Raw genomic sequence first — 20,853 nt, forward strand, 5'->3', positions numbered from 1 at the left:
GTGTCAGTCAATTAGGGATTATTCTACCTGGAAATTACTTGAAGTTATGGGTATTCTATGATGCTGAATAAGAACAAGAGGGGCCATGAGTATAACTGGGGCTAGGATTGGCATTCTTCTGTAAACATTGAGCCTTCTAACCATACTTACTTCTTGGTTATGAGATACTATGCCATAAAGGATAACTAGAGTCATTTTATCCAGCTAAAATTTTGCATATTCCCCTTGACCATAAAAAGTCTCAATAAAGATGTATGATGTGTAAAACAAAATGAGGTATTATGTGGATTTTTTTTAAAAAATGGAATGATAAAGTTTTCAGTAGTTTTGAACCCCCAAAAAATGATGTAGAGAGTAGGGGAGATGCCTTCTGCAGGCCAGGTCTAAGTCTCTGTAGGTGTCCAGAAATGGAGTTCCGTGTTTGTTTGAGTTGTGCTGAATGAAATCTCTTCTGTCTAGAGCATCTGCAGCAGTCTTTTGGTGGTTTAATTCTTTCTGCTTTTTTCTCTACTTCCTTGTTTCCCCCCTCCAAATGGATAGAGCTTTCCGAAGTGTGTGTGTTGCATATCTTTGTGGCTATTGCACATGGTTGCTCAGAAAAAATAAAATGTTTGCTGGCGTGCATATTCTCATCCTATTGTCACAAAAGTAATACTTAACATGCATGAGTTTTGTTACTTACCAGGCTGTGCTCTAAATGAGGTGGTTGCTATTATTGTCTTCCTCTTGCAGATGAAGAAACGAAGGGACAGAGACCTTAAGTAACTTATTCGGGGTCTTATAGCTAGTGAGTAGCAGAGCTGGGATTTGAACCCTGGCAGTCAAGCTGGCAGCCCATTCTTATAACTACAATGAAATATTGTTTCTCAGCTCTGTAGTTGCTAGTCACCTAAGAATCACAGATGCCTAGAGGAAGAAGGATCCCCTCCCAAGCATCTTTTTATGCTTATTAATTTGGGAATATTCCCAGACATCCCATCTTTTCTGATTTACTAAGGCTACAGGTTAGTTCTCCTAATTCATTTAGGTATTACTGTGCATAGGCTTTCCCACGCATTTTAGGTGTCACCCCGGAAGGGTACTTACTGGTCCTTGTTTCCTTCATCAGCAGCATTAGAGCATTGCAGTAATCAATTATTTTCAAGATCCGTTCCAGCTCTGAGTAGCTATAAGTTCTTTGACTTCTGTTTCTTCACATTCAATTTTTCTAATTTTTCTTGTTTCAGCCTAGCATTCTCTTCCTTTTTTTTTTTTTTTTTTTGAGACAGAGTCTCTCTCTGTCGCCCAGGCTGGAGTGCAGTGGGGTGATTACCGGCTCACTGCAACCTCTGCCTCCTGGGTTCAAGCGATTCTCCTGCCTCAGCCTCCAGAGTAGCTGGGACTACAGGTGCCCGCCACCACGCCCAGCTAATTTTTGTATTTTTAGTAGAGACGGGGTTTCACCATATTGGCCAGGCTGGTCTCGAACTCCTGACCTTGTGATCCGCCTGCTTCGGCCTCCCAAAGTGCTGGGATTACAGCCACGAGCCACCGCACCGGGCCGCATTCCCTTCTTTTGAAATTTTGAATCTTGATTCTGCACTCATGTAGTAACAGCTGTCCCTGCCAGCATTGCACCTGCCAGCATTTGCACATTTCCTAAATATCCCTAAATTAAGTTGTTCATTAGAAAACTGAATAGAGGCCGGGCGCGGTGGCCACGCCTGCAATCCCAGCACTTTGGGAGACCGAGGTGGGCGAATCACGAGGTCAGGAGTTCGAAATCAGCCTGGCCAACATGGTGAAACCCCATCTCTACTAAAAATACAAAAAAATTTAGCCGGGCATAGTGGTGCATGCCTGTAATCCTAGGTACTGAGGAGGCTGAAGCAAGAGAATTGCTTGAACCTGGGAGGCGGAGGTTGCCGTGAGGTGAGATCGCGCCTCTGCCCTCCAGTCTGAATGACAGAGTGAGACTCTGTCTCAGGGAAAAAAAAAAAAAAAAAAAAAAAAAAACTTGGATAGAACAGAACCACTCCCTAAGTGTTCCGAGTATTGGTTTTTAGTTTTATTCTGTTTCAGCTACGCTTAACTAAGATTTTGTAGACTTACCCACAAAGATAAGATAAGTAACTGTTATTTTACTTACCCACCACACCCAGCTAATTTTCGTTATTATACTTCTTCTTTTAGATGAAGAAACTAAAGCACAGCAAGGTTAAATAGCTTGTATAAGGTCACACAGCTAGTAAGAGTTAGATCCTGGATTTGAACCCAGCCAATTTGTTTTCAGAGCCTTTCTTAGGAAACAGGGCCAGAGAGACTGAATACCTTACCTTGTTAATACCTTACTGAAATGGAACTATTCATGGTGATCCTAATTTATTGACTTAACTCTAACCTTTGCTATATTTTTACCTGTCTGGATCTTAATCCTCTATGCTGTTTATTTGTCTTCATTTGTTGTTACTGCAAGTTCACATTCATATAGCAGCCATGGAATTCATACTATTATCAGTATATTGTTTCATCAATAAAAGGTGAATGTACCAATATACAAACTTCAGTGTTTTCTACTTTTATTTATTTGAATGCACTAGTAGATCCTAGATTAATCCTTTGAGGGAGAGAGCTTACCTTAAAATAATAAAAAAGTATATCCTAATAGTATATGTGAGATTCAAGTTCTGATAGTTTGGAAAAATTAAATACCATTGCAGTGGAATGAATATGGTTGAAAATGTCTAATTCTTGTTCAGTGGAGATTTGGCCTTCCTAATTAATAGTATTTACTAATACTTGTATATTCTTTGTTTCTCCTACTCTGAATTTCATTTTTTAGTTTTTTATGTATTTGCAAGTTGAAAATTGATTCAAATTAGGACTTTTATGCATTATTGTGGAATTTAATTTCACACATTATAGATTTTGAAATTTATTGTAATCTTGGCTCAGAACTATTGTTCCGAGTCGCAGTGTAATACAGTCTGCTGGTTGAATCTAATTAAGGTGTCGTATCACTTGCATGCAGTATGTATCTTTGCCTAGAATGTTCTAAAATTCCTCACTTGGGAATAACACTTTCCTCAGTTCTTGGTTTGATTGAAAAACCCAGCAATATTTGACGCGCCGTATGTAACTCTTGTTTAAAAGGCAGACTTCGTTTATCTTTTGCATTTGTTGACTATTTTAACCAAAATACTCAACTGCGCTTTCTAGCATGATTACTAATGGCTTGAGTATTAATCTTATTAATGTCACCTATATTCATTTGTCGTCCCTGCATTCAAAGACAAGCACGACTGTACTCCAGCTGTGGTATACAAATATTAGGGAAGTATAAATAATTTAGCAATTGAAAATTGAGTAGTTTGAGAATAAAATTGCTGCCTAACAATTACAATTTATAATTTTAAAGAAAATGAGCAAGTTGTCTGTTTATGAAATTATATTTTTACAATTACGGAGTTTACTACAGCATTATGATTATTTATTGGAGAGATGGCCTGCCCCTCTTAGAACAGTGTGAAAAACAAACAATTTCAAGCCACTAGAATTCCCAGGATTATTTTGCTTAGTCCATAGATCTTTTCTCCCCCTCTTCACTTGGATTCTCCCATTGTTATCTGTTTCTTGCTCTCATTTGCAAGGTAATTGTTCTTTAAATAAACAAACACAAATTCTTTAAAGAATAGCAGAAACAAGGGTCTTATCTCTGACCCTTTTTTGCTCTGTAACAGTGTTTCTCAACATTAACACTATTGGCATTTGGACCACATAATTCTTTGTTGTAGGGGACTGTCATGCATTATAGGATGTTTAGCAGCATCCATTACCTTTACCCACTAATTGCTAGGGGTAATCTCCAAGTAGTGACAATTCAGAGTGTTTCCATACACTACCAGATGTCCCCTTGTAGGACAAATCATCCCCAGTTGAGCACCAGTGCCCTACGATATTGAACAAGTACTTAATCTCTCTGGCTGAGAGTTGGTTTCTCCATTTGTATAATGTGGTTAATAGTCCCTGCCTACTACAGAGGGTAAAATATATGTACAAGTGTTTTGTGCATTTTAAAGCATGGTGTACAAATAAGAGATTGGGTTAAGCCTGGCAGCAGAGCTCATTTTTGGACTCTATTTTGGCCAGTATTTCAGCACAGAGAATGAAGTTGAGAATGTTAGGACATGGTAATGAGTCACAGGCCTTATGACCCACTTGTAGATGATACTCTACAGAGGTGTTCTGCCCAAATAGGGGAATTGGATGGGGACATTGCAGGAGGTGATGTGAACAGGGCTTGACTAGACGATGTGTACCTTACCAGACAATCCTGAGATTCTGAGATAGCCGCAGTGGGGCAGTGCTCCATTGGGAAGTCTATGACATTCCTGAGAATGCCTTTAGCCTTTCTTGCTGCACTGAGTATTTAGCACTTTTGGATACACGGCTTTTGGCCACTGTGCCCATCTCTGGCCCTCAAAAAAGGAATACTACTTTTTTGAATATTCCTATCTCCTGTTTATTTCAGATTCAATACATATTTATTGTCTCTTACATGCAAGGCAGTATGCCGAGTGCTTTCACATATATTCTCTTGGTTTATAATCCTGTAAGTGGCATTAGTTGTATTACAGATAATAATAATGGTAGTAATAGTATCAGCAGCAGCAGTCGAAGCTAACATTTATCAAGCTCTTACTGTGTCCATGGTACTGTGCTAAGTGCTTTATGTATACCAAATCACTGAATCCTAGCAAAATTTCTATGCAGTAGGTATTGTTATTATACTTCTTTTTTTTTTTTTTTTGAGATGGAGTCTCGCTCTGTCGCCCAGGCTGGAGTGCAATGGCGCAATCTCGGCTCACTGTAACCTCCACCTTCTGGGTTCAAGTGATTCTTCTGCCTTAGCCTCCCAAGTAGCTGAGACTACAGGCACGTGCCACCACACCCAGCTAATTTTTGTTGTTATACTTCTTTTTTTAGATGAAGAAACTAAAGCACAGCAAGGTTAAATAGCTTGTATAAGGTCATACAGCTAGTAAGAGGTAGATCCTGGATTTGAACCTAGCCAATTTGTTTTCAGAGCCTTTCTTAGGAAACAGGGCCAGAGAGACTGAATAACTCTTACAAGCCCATGGAGCCAGTAAGAGGTGGAACTGGGATTCAAATGTAATATATGACTCCAATCCATTGCTGTTCCGATGTGCCAAACACCACACTTCTCATTCACTTGTTTTCTCTGCTTCTTTCTGGATAGGATTGCTTCCATGGTGCCAGCTTATAGCAAAGCACAGGGGAATCTATTAAAAGATACTTTAAGAATTCAAAATAGGTTGATAAAAAGGGGTGATAAAAAGGCAAAGAGGAATTTGGAATCAGTATGGTAGAGCTCTCTTTATTTAGTACTTTGGTCTGAGTATTTATTTTTACATTTGGTTTCTGTGGAGTACTCCTACTTTTAGTTAAGAGTACTTTTCAGAATTTAAAGGCATAATGTCTCCTATTATGACAGTTTCAGAATTTAAAGGCATAATGTCTTTTTTATTATGATAGATCTGGTTATGGGCCTGTTGTTTGTGTGCTGGAGCAGACCAGAAAGGGCTGAAACCTGGAATCAGACTTGTCCTTGAGGTGGGCAGATGCTGGTATGGGGGAGGTGATGTGAAGCAGCTAAACCCTCATAGATAGTGTATGAGCGTCCTAGGGTTGTTGTAACAAAATACTGGAGAGTGATGGGTTAAAACAACAGAAATAGATTCTTGCGCAGTTGGAGGGATACTGTTCAACCCAGTACAGATAGTGTCCAGAGAGTAAGCAGCAAACGGCTTTGCAAACAGCAGAGGGAAGACCACCCAGAGTACAGGGAGTGAAGCTGATAGAGGACACTCTAGGAGCAGGCTGTGATCAGAGACTCAGGCAGCTCACGGCCATTTGATCAGCACATAGGAAGCTCTTTGTTCCAAGCTGATCTCCACTCTCTATGGGACCCTGGCAAGAGCAAGCTGACATATTTGAGACCGGGCAAATAAGCAGTTTGCCAAGAAAGAGAACAAGGCAAGTCCTCAGGACTGGGATCACGAAAAGCCTGGGTCTCAGGAATAAAGTAAAGCTCAGATACGAGAGTGGGGCCAAGTAGGTCAGGGCCAGTCATGCAGCAACTGTGACTCACTACTGCTGAGTCCCAGAGAGTTGGCTAGAGCATCTAAAACCCCTCCTTCCCAGGGATAGGCATGGAGCCCAGGCAGCTTTGAGCCTTCAGATTGGGGTCCAGTTGGCTGTAGATGAAGCGTGGTGGGGAGAAATAAATTCAAGGCTTCATTGCTGTAGTTCAAAAACAAACTTTGAGCCAGGCAAGGTGGCCCATGCCTGTAATCTCAGCACTTTGGGAGGCTGAGGCGGGTGGATCACCTGAGGCCAGGAGTTCGAGGCCAGCCTGGCCAACATGGTGCGACCCTGTCTCTACTAAAAATGCAAAAATTAGCCAGGCATTGGTGGTGCACGTCTGTAATCCCAGTTACTCAGTAGGCTGAGGCAGAAGAATGGCTTGAACCCAGGAGGCAGAGGTTGCAGTGAGCGAAGATTGTGCCATGAGACTTCATCTCAAAAAAAAAAAGAAAAAATTATGAAGGGTAACATTCACCGCAGAATTGTTTATGATATAATTAGGAATTGGTCTATGACAAACTCCAGAGGGCCTCCAAAACGAATGAAAGACAAAATGCACTGAATAAGGGTTCTAGGTTAGAAATGTAAGTGCAAGTGTGGCAGGCCAGGTCTCACTAATGCAGGCCTCCATTACAGCTGTCCCAGCACTGACTGAGTGGCTAGGTTATACATTAAAAGCTGATTGAGCCAGTACCCTTATACCAAGGCTGGAATGTAACAAAGAGCCCACTAAGAGTTTTGCCTAGGCTTTTCCAGGGCCGTGAAGCATGACAAGATAACGAAGGAATTCTTCTCAGGACCCTTTTAGGATTAAACAAATTTTACTGGGGGTCTGAAGAAAACACAAACAAGTTCACTGGAGTCTAAAGGAACTCCCCAAACCTTTATGATTTAGCAGGATACAAGATAAGGGTAATCACCCCAGCCCCTAGACCCATTTAGATTAAGTAAACTTACTGAGGCTCCAGAAGGTCTTTGGGACTCAGACCTTAGTTATAACTTAAAAGAAGTTAGTCACTTATGTTTTTAGATAAATGCACACTTACACGTAGACATATAGCTTAGAAGGTGTATAAGCTCTGGAAAACTTTGTAATTTTGAGTTGGTCTGGTGATAATTTCCAGGCCTTTTCCCTGTGGCTGGTTACAGAAATAAAAACTCTTCCTCCCCAGTTCATCTACATCTTGTTATTGGGCCACAAGAAATAGCAGCCCAAGAGGCCGGGCGTGGTGGCTCACGGCTGTAATCCCAGCACTTTGGGAGGCTGAGGTGGGCGGATCACCTGAGGTCAGGAGTTCGAGATCAGCCTGACCAACATGGCGAAACCGTATCTCTACTAAAAATACAAAAAATTAGCCGGGCGTGGTGGCAGGCACCCGTAATCCCAGCTACTCTGGAGGCTGAGGCAGGAGAATTGCTTGAACCCGGGAGGCAGAGGCTGCAGTGTGCCGAGATCACTCATTGCACTCCAGCCTGGGCAACAAGAGTGAAACTCCATCTCAAGAAGAAAAAAAAAAAGAAAAGAAGTAGCAGCCTGACCCTCAGTTTAGTCTGGGAACACAAAGAAGACAAGGACAAGCACAAGCGCACACACACACACACACACACACACACGCCAACTGTAAATGAATGCGGCTAGAAGGATGGAGGCAGATAGGTGAGGAAGCCATTGACTTGTACCAACATTGGGGTTCTCTGTTCTTATGAACTGTCTAGGATATAATTCTTACAGAATCAGTCCACCTTAAAGGTGAAGGGGAAAACAGACAGGTATGGATCACTCAGAGTCCTAAGATGTTATGGCAGGCTGGCTTTCAATTATGTTAAAGAAGTAATAAAAGTCCCAGAGAAGCATTGTCAAACAATGAATCTAAAAAGAAAGGGTCAAAAATCAGCCTCTCTGATGAGAGTAGACGGACTGACCTACAAGTGTTTCCTAGGAAGAACAGTAACTTTCATTTTACGAGTGACTTTTAATATTATTACATTTTTATTCTCTTTATCGAAAGCACTCAGTATTACCCAGAGAGCCCATTCTCTCTCTTTTTTTTTTGGAGACAAGAGTTTTGCTCTTGTTGCCCAGGCTGGAGTGCAATGGCGCGATCTCGGCTCACTGCAACCTCCGCCTCTCAGGTTCCAGCGATTCTCCTGCCTCAGCCTCCTGAGTAGCTGGGAGTTATAGGTGCTCGCCACCACACGTGGCTAATTTTGTATTTTTAGTAGAGACGGGGTTTCTCCATGTTGGTCAGGCTGGTCTCAAACTTCCGACCTCAGGTGATCTGCCCGCCTCAGCCTCCCAAAGTGCTAGGATTACAGGCGTGAGCCACTGCGCCCAGCCTGAGAGCCCATTCTTATTTATACCTTGCCAGGGCACCTTAACACTTGCCAGAGACAGAAACTGACAAAGTCTTTTTTGTTTGTTTTGTTTTTGAGAGGGAGTTTCACTCTTGTTGCCCAGGCTGGAGTACAGTGGCACAATCTCGGCTCACTGCAACCTCCACCTCCCGGGTTGAAGTGATTTTTCTGCCTCAGCCTCCTGAGTAGGTGGGATTACAGACATGCGCCACCACGCCTGGCTAATATTTTGTATTTAGTAGAGACGGGGTTTCACTATGTTGGTCAGGCTGGTCTCAAACCCCTGACCTCGGCCTTCCAAAGTGCTGGGATTACAGGCATGAGCCACTGTGCCCGGCTCAGAGTTTGTTTTTGAATTATAGCAATGAAGCCTTGAATTTATTTCTCCTTACCAAGCCTCATGTATGGCCAACTGGACCCCAACCTGAAGGCTCACTGCTGCCTGGGCTCCATGCCTATCCCTGGGAAGGAGGGGTTTTAGATGCTCTAGCCAGCTCTCTGGGAGTCAGCAGTAGCCAGTGACAGTTACCTGTGACCTTTGGAAAAGGCTTTTTCTCAATTTATTGTTAACTTTGTTAATGAATTTTTTTTTTTTTTTTTTTTTTTTTTTGCGATGGAATCTCGCTGTATTGGCAGGCTGGAGTGCCGTGGCGTGATCTCGGCTCACTACAACCTCTGCCTCCCGGATTCAAGCAATTCTCCTGCCTCAGCCTCCCGAGTAGCTGGGACTACAGGTGCACGCCACCACGCCCGGCTAATTTTTGTATTTTTAGTAGAGACGGGGTTTCACCATGTTGGCCAGGATGATCTTGATCTCTTGACCTCGTGATCCACCTGCCTCGGCCTCCCAAAGTGCTGGGATTACAGGCGTGAGCCACCACGTCCGGCCAATGATGTTTTGTTATACAGAAATATCAAACGTTAATTTTGTCATATATTACTCTTTATAGTTGTTGGCTTTGCTGTCATGTCTAGAAAGATTCTAAAAATAATCACTCATGCTTTCTTTAAGTACTTTTATGGTTTTGTATTTTCTTTTTTTTTTTTTTTTTTTTTTTGAGATGGAGTCTCGTTCTGTCGCCCAGGCTAGAGTGCTGCAGTGACACCATCTGGACTCACTGCAACCTCCGCCTCCCGGGTTCAAGCAATTCTCCTGCCTCAGCCTCCCAAGTAGGTGGGACTACAGGCGCCTGCCACCACGCCCAGCTAATTTTTGTATTTTTAGTAGACACAAGGCTTCCCTGTGTCAGCCAGGATGGTCTTGAACTCCTGACCTCGTGATCCACCTGCCTTGGCCTCCCAAAGTGCTGGAATTACAGGTGTGAGCCACTGCACCCAGCCTGGTTTTGTATTTTCATTTAATCTGGGTGGAATTAATTTTGGTATGTTCTATGAATTACAGTTCAATCAATTTTTCTCAAATAATTAACCTGTTATCTTAGCATCATTAAACAATGTGATTTCTGCTGTGAGAAACTGTTATATTGCTTCCTCTGAATTGGGAAAGAGAATGTGTGTGGCAGGTTTGTAAGAGATATTCTATCATGTATTAGTATTTAGCCAAGTCCCTGATCTTATCTTTGATGACTTGGTGGCCATAATTTCTGAGTATACTAGGTTGTATACATTTGCCTTCTTAGTCTCTTTTAGTCCTAAAAGAGGTATTTACCTTAGAAAGTGGCTTTCGCTAGTTTTCCTCAAAGATTGTGAATTCTGTTTTGTGGATGACCTGTTTTTAACCATAGCCTATGTACTGTCACCAGATATGCTTTTCTGCTGCTTCATTTTGTCAACTGATAATTGCTCTGAGATTATAAACTAATACTTGTTTCAGCAGTACAAAAATGGACTACAGTGTATACTTACTGTCCATTTGATACTACAGATTCCAAAGGTGTATGACATTTTTGTTTTCTACTGTTATGTTCTTTGTGCTCTAGCCCTTCTCTGATATGTGGATAATTTAGAGGCAATGATAGTATTTAATATGCTCGATTTTGTTCTTTAAGGCAAGAAATTGTTTTTTTTTGAGATGGAGTCTCGCTCTGTCACCCAGGTTGGAGTGCAGTGGCGCGATCTCGGCTCACTGCAACCTCCGTCTCCTGGGTTCAAGCGATTCTCCTGCCTCAGCCTCCTGAGTAGCTGGGATTACAGGCACCTGCCACCATGACTGACTAATTTTTGTATTTTTAGTAGAGACAGTGTTTCACCACGTTGGCCAGGCTGGTCTTGAACTCCTGATGTCAGGTGATCTGCCCACCTTGACCTCCCAAAGTGCTGGGACTTCAGGTGTGAGCCACCACGCCCAGCCAAGAAATTAATTTTTTTAAGTTAATAATGTTTACCAAGTATTCTAGTTGGGTGAAGTCTTCAAGCTTAAACGTAAACCTCCAGCATGTTATTACCTAAGGAATTTGTGTCAAGGCTGATTGAACCTGAATCTCTTAAATGTTTTGTTTCTGTAGAGAGGAAAATATGATGTTCCCAAGTGGCTCTCTCCCAGTAGCATTCTGCTGCTTCAACAAATGCTGCAGGTAAACTTTATTTTTAAATAATAGAAGTCTATTGTAATTGTTTGGTTCAACTTTTAAGGTATCTGTGGTGCTACATCATTTCCTATTAGCTTGAAAAAAATCCCACTCATATCTACCTTGAAAATATCCTCTATTAGATCCTTTCTTAACTATGTTGTAAACCCAGTTTATTTTAGACACCTACCATATGTCATAGCTGGTGTGGTTTTTCTTACTTTGAGCATTTTCTGTTTTCTCTAACTAGTTCTTGTTCCACTCTCTTTTATTCCCAAATTATTGATTGATTGATTGATGGAGATAGAGTCTCACTCCTTAGGAGACCCCCAGGCTGGAGTGCAGTGGCGCGATCTTGGCTCACTGCAACCTTTGCCTTCTGGGTTCAAGTGCTTTTTCTGCTTCTGCCTTCCGAGTAGGTGGGATTACAGGCGTGAACCACCATGCCTGGCTAATTTTTGTATTTTTAGTAGAGACAGAGTTTTGCCATGTTGGCCAGGCTGGTCTCGAACTCCTGACCTCAAGGTATCTGCCTGCCTCAGCCTCCCAAAGTGCTGGGATTACAGGCGTGAGCCTCTACACCTGGCCCTAGCTCTTTTTTTTTTTTTTTTATTTAGATGGAGTTTCCCTCTGTTGCCCAGGCTGGAGTGCAGTGGCGTGATCTTGGCTCACTGCAACCTTTGCCTCCCAGGTTCAAGTAATTCTCTTGACTCAGCCTCCTGAAGCTAGTACTACAGGCGTGCACCACCATGCCTGGCTAGTTTTTGTATTTTTAGTAGAGATGAGGTTTCACCATGTTAGCCATGTTAGCTGGTCTCGAACTCCCTCACGTTTTCTGCCTGCCTCGGCCTCTCAAAATCCAAAGTGCCGGGATTAAAGGTGTGAGTCACTGGCTTTTTTTTTTTTGAGACGGAGTTTTGCTTTGTTGCTCAGGCTGGAGTGCAATGGTGCCATCTCGGCTCACCACAACCTCCGCTTCCTGGGTTCCCAGGTTCAAGTGGTTCTCGTGCCTCAGCCTCCCAAGTAGCTGGGATTACAGGCATGTGCCACCATGCCTGGCCAATTTTTGTACTTTTAGTAGAGATGGGGTTTCACCATGTTGTCCAGGCTGGTCTTGAACTCCTGACCTCAGGTAATCCACCCGCCTTGGCCTCCCAAAGTGCTGGGATTACAGGTGTGAGCCACCGCGCCCAGCCTGGCCTCTTTTTTTAAAAAAAATTTTTATAGACAGGGTTTTACTCTGTTGCCTAGGCTGGAGTGCAGTGCTATGATCTTGGCTCACTACAGCCTTGACCCCCAGGCTCAAGTAATCCTTCTACTTCAGCCTCCCAAGTAACTGGGACTACTGGTATACACCACCACACCTAAATTTTTGTGTTCTTTCTTTAGTTTTCTTTTTTTTTTTGGTTGTTTTTAAATTTTATTTATCATTTCATTCCTTATAATTACTTTCAGCAAACTCTGTATTTTTCGTAGAGATGGGGTTTTGCTATGTTGTCCAGGCTGGTTTCGAACTCCTGAGCTCAAGCGTTCTGCCTGTCTCGGTCTCCCAAAGTGCTGGGATTAGAGTTATGAGCCACGGCATTCCGCCTATTCCCAACTCTTGCTCATTAAGTATGTTAGTAGATACTGAATAAATACTTGAATGAGTTGATGTACTATTGAATGGGCCCTGTTACCTAGTGCAGTGGTTCTCAAACTTCAGCAGATATCAAAATTACCCCGGGCTTGTTAAAATACAGATTGCTGGGCTCCAGCCCCAGAGTGTGTAATTCAATAGATCTGGGGCAGGACTGAAATTTTGCATTTCTAACAAGCTCCCAGAAGATGCTGATGCTGCAGGTCTTGGGGCCACACTTTCAGAACCACAGATTTAGTGGAATGAGCCTCTGAGGGTGAAAGATAGGCATGCTGAAGCCTAGGTAAGCACTCTACCAATTAATCAATGTATCACCTAATCTGATCTATAAAATGGGGGTTCTGAGCTTGGCCTCACTGCTATGTAGTGTTATAAGGACAAAATGAGATTGATAGGAAACACTTTGAAAATATGAGTATCTTATTAGTGCAATTTTTTTTCGTTATGTATTCAGAATATCTTCTGGTTTTTTCATCTATTAAGTCATCTCCATCTTTTATTCAAAATTTACCTCAGGCTCACTCACCTTGATTAAGTAGGACCAGACCACCAAATCTCCGTAATGAGATTGAAAATGCCTTACTCTTTCTTCTAGACTCCAAAATAACCTTAATCTTTGTTGATTAATTTTTCTCTCCTTACATTTGAAAATTACAAATGGAAAGGTGTGCTTTTCAACTTGTTCTGTATGATTGTAAGCTCATTGGAGGTAGAGATTGCATATTCAGTATGAATGCCCTGCATTGTGGCTGCTTGAATGTCAAATTGGTGACTATTTCCCGTGAATAGGTTTTCCAGCAAAAGACTATTACATCATACAATAGATTGACTGAACTTCATGAATAATGTCCATACCAATGAAGTTCATGTTTGTTAAACATTTATCTTCTAAGCCTGTGTTGGTTGCTATAGTTTTCTTGCCTCTGTTGCCTTTTTAAAAGAATTTATTCCAAGGACATTTTGAAGTCTTTGACAGCATTTTTGTGATGATAAAGTTTACATCTGTTCTGATGCATTTTTAGTTCTCAGGAGGAAAGGTGTTCTATGTTCTCTATTTGAAATGTTAATCTCTAGCTACTTTTTAATGGCCACTAGGTGGACCCAAAGAAACGGATTTCTATGAAAAATCTATTGAACCATCCCTGGATCATGCAAGATTACAACTATCCTGTTGAGTGGCAAAGCAAGAATCCTGTAAGTAAAATGAAATCCAGTAGAATTTTTTTTTTTTTTAAGTTTGTGTGGTCTTTGGGTGAATTCAGAACCTACAATGATGTGGTCTAAATATACAAGAAAATATATTAATCAGATTGGTGTTTGGGAGACTTGTGACCTAATGGACAGTGGTTCCTTAACCCCATCTGCAAATGAGAATTACCTGGGATCTTAAAAAGAAATGCCTGCTCCCCATCCCGGAACACTTAATGGGAGTTTTTAAAAGCTCCCAGGTGTTTCTCATGTGCAGTCAGTCACAGTGCTCTGGGAATCTTGGGCAAGTTACTTAACTTTGCAGAACCTATTTATTCATCTGTAAAAAGTAGGTTAAACCAGTTCTACTTCCCAGAGAAGTTATGAGGGTACAGTAGTTCTCAAACTTTTTAGTTTGAGGATCACTTTATACTCTTAATATTTATTCATTAAAAAATAACGTGATAAAACTATTACATATTAACACAAATATTTTTATGAAGAATAACCATTTACAAAATAAATTTAGCAAAAAGAATGACATTCTTTTACAACTTTGCAAATTTCTTTAAAGTCTGGCTTAATAGAAGACACCTGTATAGCCACCTGCTTCTGTGTTCAATCTATTTTGATAGGTTGTTTTGATTGAAGCCAAGGAATAAAATGCAGCCTCACACAGATATGTAATAGGAAAAGGAAGAAAAAATTTAATAGCCTTTCAGACAGTTTCTGATATCCCATTAAAACTTAAAAAATGGTAGTTTCTTAAAGGGTAATTGCATGTGGAATCTGAAGCCATATCAATGAAATTTTGTACTGTATTCCATAAAATCCATTGTTCTGTCCATTGGATCTTTTCCCCACATAACATGATGCATTGGTTATTTGGAAAACACTGGTTTGCTGAGTTATGCAGATCTTCCAAACGTTAACACATTTCATTATACAACATTAAATCACATTCCTTAAAATCACTACTGATCTCAGTAGAAAAGTCTTTAACTATTGGAAAGCACCCAAGATCATGGTGGCAAATAAAAGTTTTCTAAATTCCAATTTTTGCTTAAAAGCTCAAATTCTATCATTGACAATAAATATGTCATTTTCCTTGAACTGACAAGTTCCCTTGGTTCATTTTTGAGAAAATGTCTGCTGAACATTTAAGTCTAGATAACTATAGTTGGTCAGTGTTCTTTCTCATCAAAATGGTGTTCTTTGAAAAAAAACGGCTAATTAGGCCAGGCACGGTAGCTCACACCTGTAATCCCAGCACTTTGAGAGGCTGAGGCAGGTGTATTACTTGAGGTCAGGAGTTCCAGACCAGCCTGGCCAACATGGTAAAACCCCGTCTTTACTAAAAATGCAAAACATTAGCTGGCATGGTAGTGCCTATAATCCCAGGTTCTCGGGAGGCTGAGGCAGAAGAATTGCTTGAACTCGGGAGGCAGAGGTTGCAGTGAGCTGAGAGCGCCACCGCACTCCAGCCTTGGGTGACAGAGCGAGACTATTTCAAAAAGAAAAGAAAAGAGGCTGGGCGGTGGCTCACGTCTGTAATCCCAGCACTTTGGGATTCCATGCGGGCGGATTGTGAGGTCAGGAGTTCGCGACCAGCCTGACCAATATGGTGAAACTCTGTCTCTACTAAAAATACAAATATTAGCTGGGCGTGGTGGCACACACCTGTAATCCCAGCTACTCAGGTGGCTGAGGCAGGAGAATCGCTTGAACCCGGGAGGTGAGTGAGACTCCATCTCAAAAGAAAAAGAGATAGAAAAAAATGGCTAATTGAGCTCATAATTCAGTCACACAGGTGCTTTTCCTCGACACAGCTATCATACTTTGGTATGTAGAAGTACATTATGCTACTTCCTGTTTAGTCACACAGAGTATTAAAAACGTACTCAAATTAAAAATGTAATAAAATTAATATCTTTTACTGGTTTATCAAGGAAATTCTTAATTGAAACTGGCTTCTTTTCGAACTATGGGTATATGACAAATAATACAATATTTTAGTACAGTTTGGTGCCACTGCATTGATTCATACTAAGGTGCCAGCAATTTATTTAATTTTAATTTTTTATTTTTTTGAGAGGGAATCTCGCTATTATCGCCAGACTGGAGTGCAATGGCACGATCTTGGCTGACTACAACCTCCGCCTCCCAGTTTCAAGCAACTCTCCTGCCTCAGCCACCCGATTAGTTGGGATTACAGCCACCTGCTACAACGTTTGGCTAATTTTTGTATTTTTAGTAGAGGTGGGATTTCACCATGTTGGCCAGGCTGGTCTTGAACTCCTGACCTTGGGTGATCCGCCTGCCTTGGCCTCCCAAAATGCTGAGTTTACAGGCATGAGCCACTGCACCCAGCTGCTAGCAATTTTATCACTGCATTCCTACCATCCATACAAATGTCAGCACTTTTGAAAAATGAAAAATAATATTATTATAAAAATAGTTTGACCTTGGAGACTCTCAGGCATCTGCAGACCGTGCTTTGAGAACTGGTCTAATATGAGTATATGTAAAAAACATAAACAACACCAAGTGTTATTTAAGTTTAAACAATTTAAAAATATTATTTCTACATTGTTTTTAAAAAATGCTTTTTTTTTTTTTTGAGATGGAGTCTTGCTCTGATGCCCAGGCTGGAGTGCAGTGGCGCAATCTCAGCTCACTGTTCAACCTCCGCCTCCTGGGTTCAAGTGATTCTCTTGCCTCAGACTCCCGAGTAGCTGGGACTACAGGCATGCGCCACCATGCCCAGCTAATTTTTATATTTTTAGTAGAGACGGGGTTTCACTGTGTTGGCCAGGCTGGTCTCGAACACCTGACCCGCTTGCCCCGGCCTCTCAAAGTACTGGGATTACAGGCGTGAGCCACTGCGCCTGACCTTAAAAATGCTTTTTTTCAAACAAATGGCCACTTGGTAAAAATGTGGATATTACTATAGGACTTGGATGTTTTGTGTATTAGTTATTGCTGCATTAAAAACTACCCTGAAATTTAGTGGCTTAAAACAATAATTTGGCTGGGGCGGTGGCTCACGCCTGTAATCCTAGCACTTTGGGAGGTCGAGGCAGGTGGATCACCTGAGGTTGGGAGTTTGAGACCAGCCTGACCAACATGGAGAAACCCCGTTTCTACTAAAAATACAAAATCAGCTGGGTGTGGTGGTGCATGCCTGTAATCCCAACTACTCGGCAGGAGAATCACTTGAACCTGGGAGGCGGAGGTTGCAGTGAGCCAAGATTGCGCCATTGCACTCCAGCCTGGGCAACATGAGCGAAACTCCACCTCAAAAAATAAATTAATTAAAACAAAACAGTAATAATTTACAATTCTGTGGACCAGATATTTGGGCTGGGTTCAGCTGGGCCATTCTTACGTAGGCCTTACCTGGGGTCGTGGCTAGAGTCGACTTGTAACTGGGCTGAATGGTCCAAGCCTCACTAGAAAGACTGGCTGTTTCCTGGGCCACATGTGTCCATCAGGCTAACCTGGACTTTTTTATGTAGCAACTGGATTTCTTTATTTTTTTGAGACCGAGTCTCACTCTGTCACCCAGGCTGGAGCAGTGGCACGATCTCCGCTCACTGCAAGCTCCGCCTCCCGGGTTCATGCCATTCTCCTCCCTCAGCCTCCTGAGTAGCTGGGACTACAGGCGCCTGCTACCACCTGGCTAATTTTTTGTGTTTTTAGTAGAGATGGGGTTTCACTGTGTTAGCCAGGATGGTCTCGATCTCCTGACCTTGTTATCCGCCTGCCTCGGCCTCCCAAAATGCTGGGATTACAGGCATGAGCCACTGCACCTGGCCAGCAACTAGATTTCAAAAGAAGAAAGAGGATAAGCCCTAATGCTCTAGCATTTTTCAAGCCTCTGCTTGCATTGTACTTACTAACGTCCCACTGGCCAAAGCAAGCCATGTGACAAAGCCCAGAGCCACTATGGAAGGTGTATCTTTCAAGGTTGTACAATTCTTATTCCCTGTTTATAGATAAGGGAACAGAAAAATGAAAAACAACTATTTAAGAAATAAATTTAGTGAGAAGAGTGGCATTGCTTTACATCTTTGCCGATTTCTTTGAAGTCTGTCTTATTAGAAGACAACTCATGTGCTTCTGCATTCAGCGTGTTTTGATAACGTCATTTTGATTGAAACAAATGAAGAAAATACAGCCTCATACAGATATGTAATTAGAAAAAATAGAAGTATTTTAATAGTGTTTCCAGATAATTGGGGATATTCTCTGATATCTCACCAAAACTTTTGCAGTGGACTAGGACATGTGCATGAATCAACAGAATAACTTAGAGGTGTGTCTCAGATATGCCACAGCATAGAATTGGTAGAGCTGTGGGGTATTTGCTTTCTGGAATAATCATACCGATGTAAATATCCTTCCCAGTAGCCAGCTTGTCTTGGAAAGATAGACTATACTTGCTCCAAGCCCCTTCTCACTATTCTGCCCACTATTAATTGGCCATGTGGCCTAAGCTGAAATCACTCCTGATTCTCTTATGATTGTCAACTCCTAAAACTTCTCTTATCTAAATTCCCCCAGCCCTACATGACATCTTTAATATCTATTGAGCAAATACAACATAATTCTAACAGCAACCACACCAAGATCCTAAGAAAAGCAGAAAGTGCAAGCATCTGAGCAGTGCAGCAGCAGAACCAGGGAAGCTGTGATGTGCCCCTTGTGAGGTGGAGAGAGTGGGTGGTGCAAATGCCTGTGTTCAGCCATTGGGGGTCATCATTTCTCCATGTGTGGAGGGCTTTGCACATCTTCTCAGCCATGATCCTAATAGGATAGAATACATTACTGTTTGTGTTAGATGCCAAAATGAATAAAGTCTCTGCTTTCTACAACCCCAAGAGTTTTTTTTTATTTGCGACATAGTATAAAGTAAAATATATAAAGTTTTGAGTGTTCCAAAAGAGTATACAGTTTCCCTTACATCTTTTTTTTTGTTTTGTTTTTTTGAAATGGAGTTTCATTCTTGTTGCCCAGGCTAGAGTGCAGTGGCATGATCTCGGCTCACCACAGCCACTTCCTCCTGGGTTTAAGCGATTTTCCTGCCTTAGCCTTCCGAGTAGCTGGGATTACAGGCATGCGCCACCATTCCCGGCTAATTTTGTATTTTTAGTAGAGACGGGGTTTATCCATGTTGGTCAGGCTGGTCTTTAACTCCCGACCTCAGGTGATCCGCTGACCTCAGCCTCCCAAAGTTCTGGGGTTACAGACGTGAGCCACCACGCCCGGCCTCCCTTACATCTTAATTTAATAATTGCTACTATTTATTGAGCACGTAGAGTAGAATAGTGTACTATTATAGTAAGGGCTCTCTGTATATTATACTGTGGTAAAATATAGGTAGAACTGTTAGGATAGTACCTTGAAGAGTCAGGCACTATCCTATGGGCTTTATGTTTTTTTAACTCCTTTAATCCATTTAATCTGTACACCAACCCTCCAAAGAAGGTACTATTATTGCCCCCTTTTGCAGATGAGGCAACTGAGACACAAAATCATTAAGTAACTTGCCCATGGTCAAACAACAAGTAAGTGTAGAACCAGGATTTAAACCCACACCGAAGGGTTCTGGAATGGAATGGATCTGATAGGCTAGCTGATTCAAGCTCAGGGCCCACGTCCTGTGTATTTGCAGCCTTTGTGGCAAGCATTGCTTATCTGGTTTCTACTGAAGTAGCTACTGGAGCAGAGTGGTGGAGAGGTGGCATTGTGTTATGGTAGGAAAACCTGGGGCCAGGAATGAAAAATGCCAGTCTTAGGCAGATCACAGTAACTTTTCTGAGTCTTCATTTTATCACCTCTAATATGGATATTCTAATGTCAATCTGTGTATGTTTGGGTCATGTTTTGCCATTTATAGAGTACCTTTACATGTTGTATCATTCATCTCTTTTGCCTGCCTTGCAGAGCTGTTACAGGATCAAATGAATTATATACAGGAGAGGCATGATGGATTGTTGTTGCTTTTTGAAGGATTTGCTTTTCTCTTTCAGTATTGTGTTTCATCAAGAGTGAACTATTAAAAAAAATTCAGATTTCCTTGAATATTTAAGGTATAGATGCTGTCTGTTCTGTAACTCTATGCATGATCTCCTCCTACCGTTTTCATACATAGTTCTGGTACCCAAGTATTTTATCAAATAGAAATTATAGTCAGTTCCATTTTCTGCCCTAGTGAACAGGAAATGTAGTAGGCACGGATAATCCAAAATAATTGGCTAGCTTTTGGTATGCAGTTTTGTACTTAATTTGAGCATGTGTGGCTGAGAATTCAGAGCGCTTTAAGTATTGATCCTCTTTGGAAAACACAGCTTGAGATTAATCATGTTTTTTAGACCCTTGGTATCTTTTCTACCACACTCATTTCATTGTTTCCAGTTCAGGAGCCCAGCAGAGATGGTAGAACCTCCTTCTTCCATCTCCTGCCTTTCTCACACATATGCCTTGTGGTAAAGGTACAGGCAGGAGGCTGCGGGAGAGTGGGGTTCTTTTACAGTTAAAAAAAAACATTTTTTTTTAAACTTGAGATGATGGAGGGAACCTCAAAAATTTATTTTCTTGCTTGAGCAGTGTTGACATCAACAAGAGGATACCAGGTATTAAGGTGTCTAGGCTTCTGAGGTTGAGACCATCTTGAGGGGGAATCTACAGTTCTAGGAGCAGTCATAGTCAAAGTGGCACAATGAAAACTTATTCCTAGCACTTTGGACTTTCACAGTACCACTAGTATAAACCTTTGTGGTCTCTACTTTGTAACCCATGAGGTTGTGCTTATACCAGTCAATAATGCAAGGCTGTCTCAGTCTGTTTGAGCTGCTGCGACAAAATACCATAAACTGAGTGGCTTAGAGAGAACAGAAATTTATTTCTTGCCGTTCTGGAGGTTGGGAAGTTCAAGATCAAGGCATCATAGAGCTAGGGTTCCGGAGAGTAAAAATAAAGAAAAAAAAGATC

General features: G+C 41.6%; 1 protein-coding gene across 4 annotated transcripts in view; it reads left to right on the forward strand.

Moving 5' to 3' along the window:
- The window catches only part of MELK (maternal embryonic leucine zipper kinase), a 104,997-nt gene that overhangs the window by 46,693 nt on the left and 37,451 nt on the right, over positions 1-20,853 (forward strand). For all 4 annotated transcript variants that reach the window (XM_032164167.2, XM_032164169.2, XM_058445894.1 and 1 more), the window contains 2 exons: positions 10,968-11,036; positions 13,765-13,863. In XM_032164167.2, the coding sequence (XP_032020058.1) occupies positions 10,968-11,036; positions 13,765-13,863 (168 nt within the window). The remainder of the gene's footprint in view (positions 1-10,967; positions 11,037-13,764; positions 13,864-20,853) is intronic.

This window comes from Hylobates moloch, unplaced genomic scaffold, assembly GCF_009828535.3.
Source record: "Hylobates moloch isolate HMO894 unplaced genomic scaffold, HMol_V3 SCAFFOLD_10, whole genome shotgun sequence".
NCBI lineage: Eukaryota > Metazoa > Chordata > Mammalia > Primates > Hylobatidae > Hylobates > Hylobates moloch.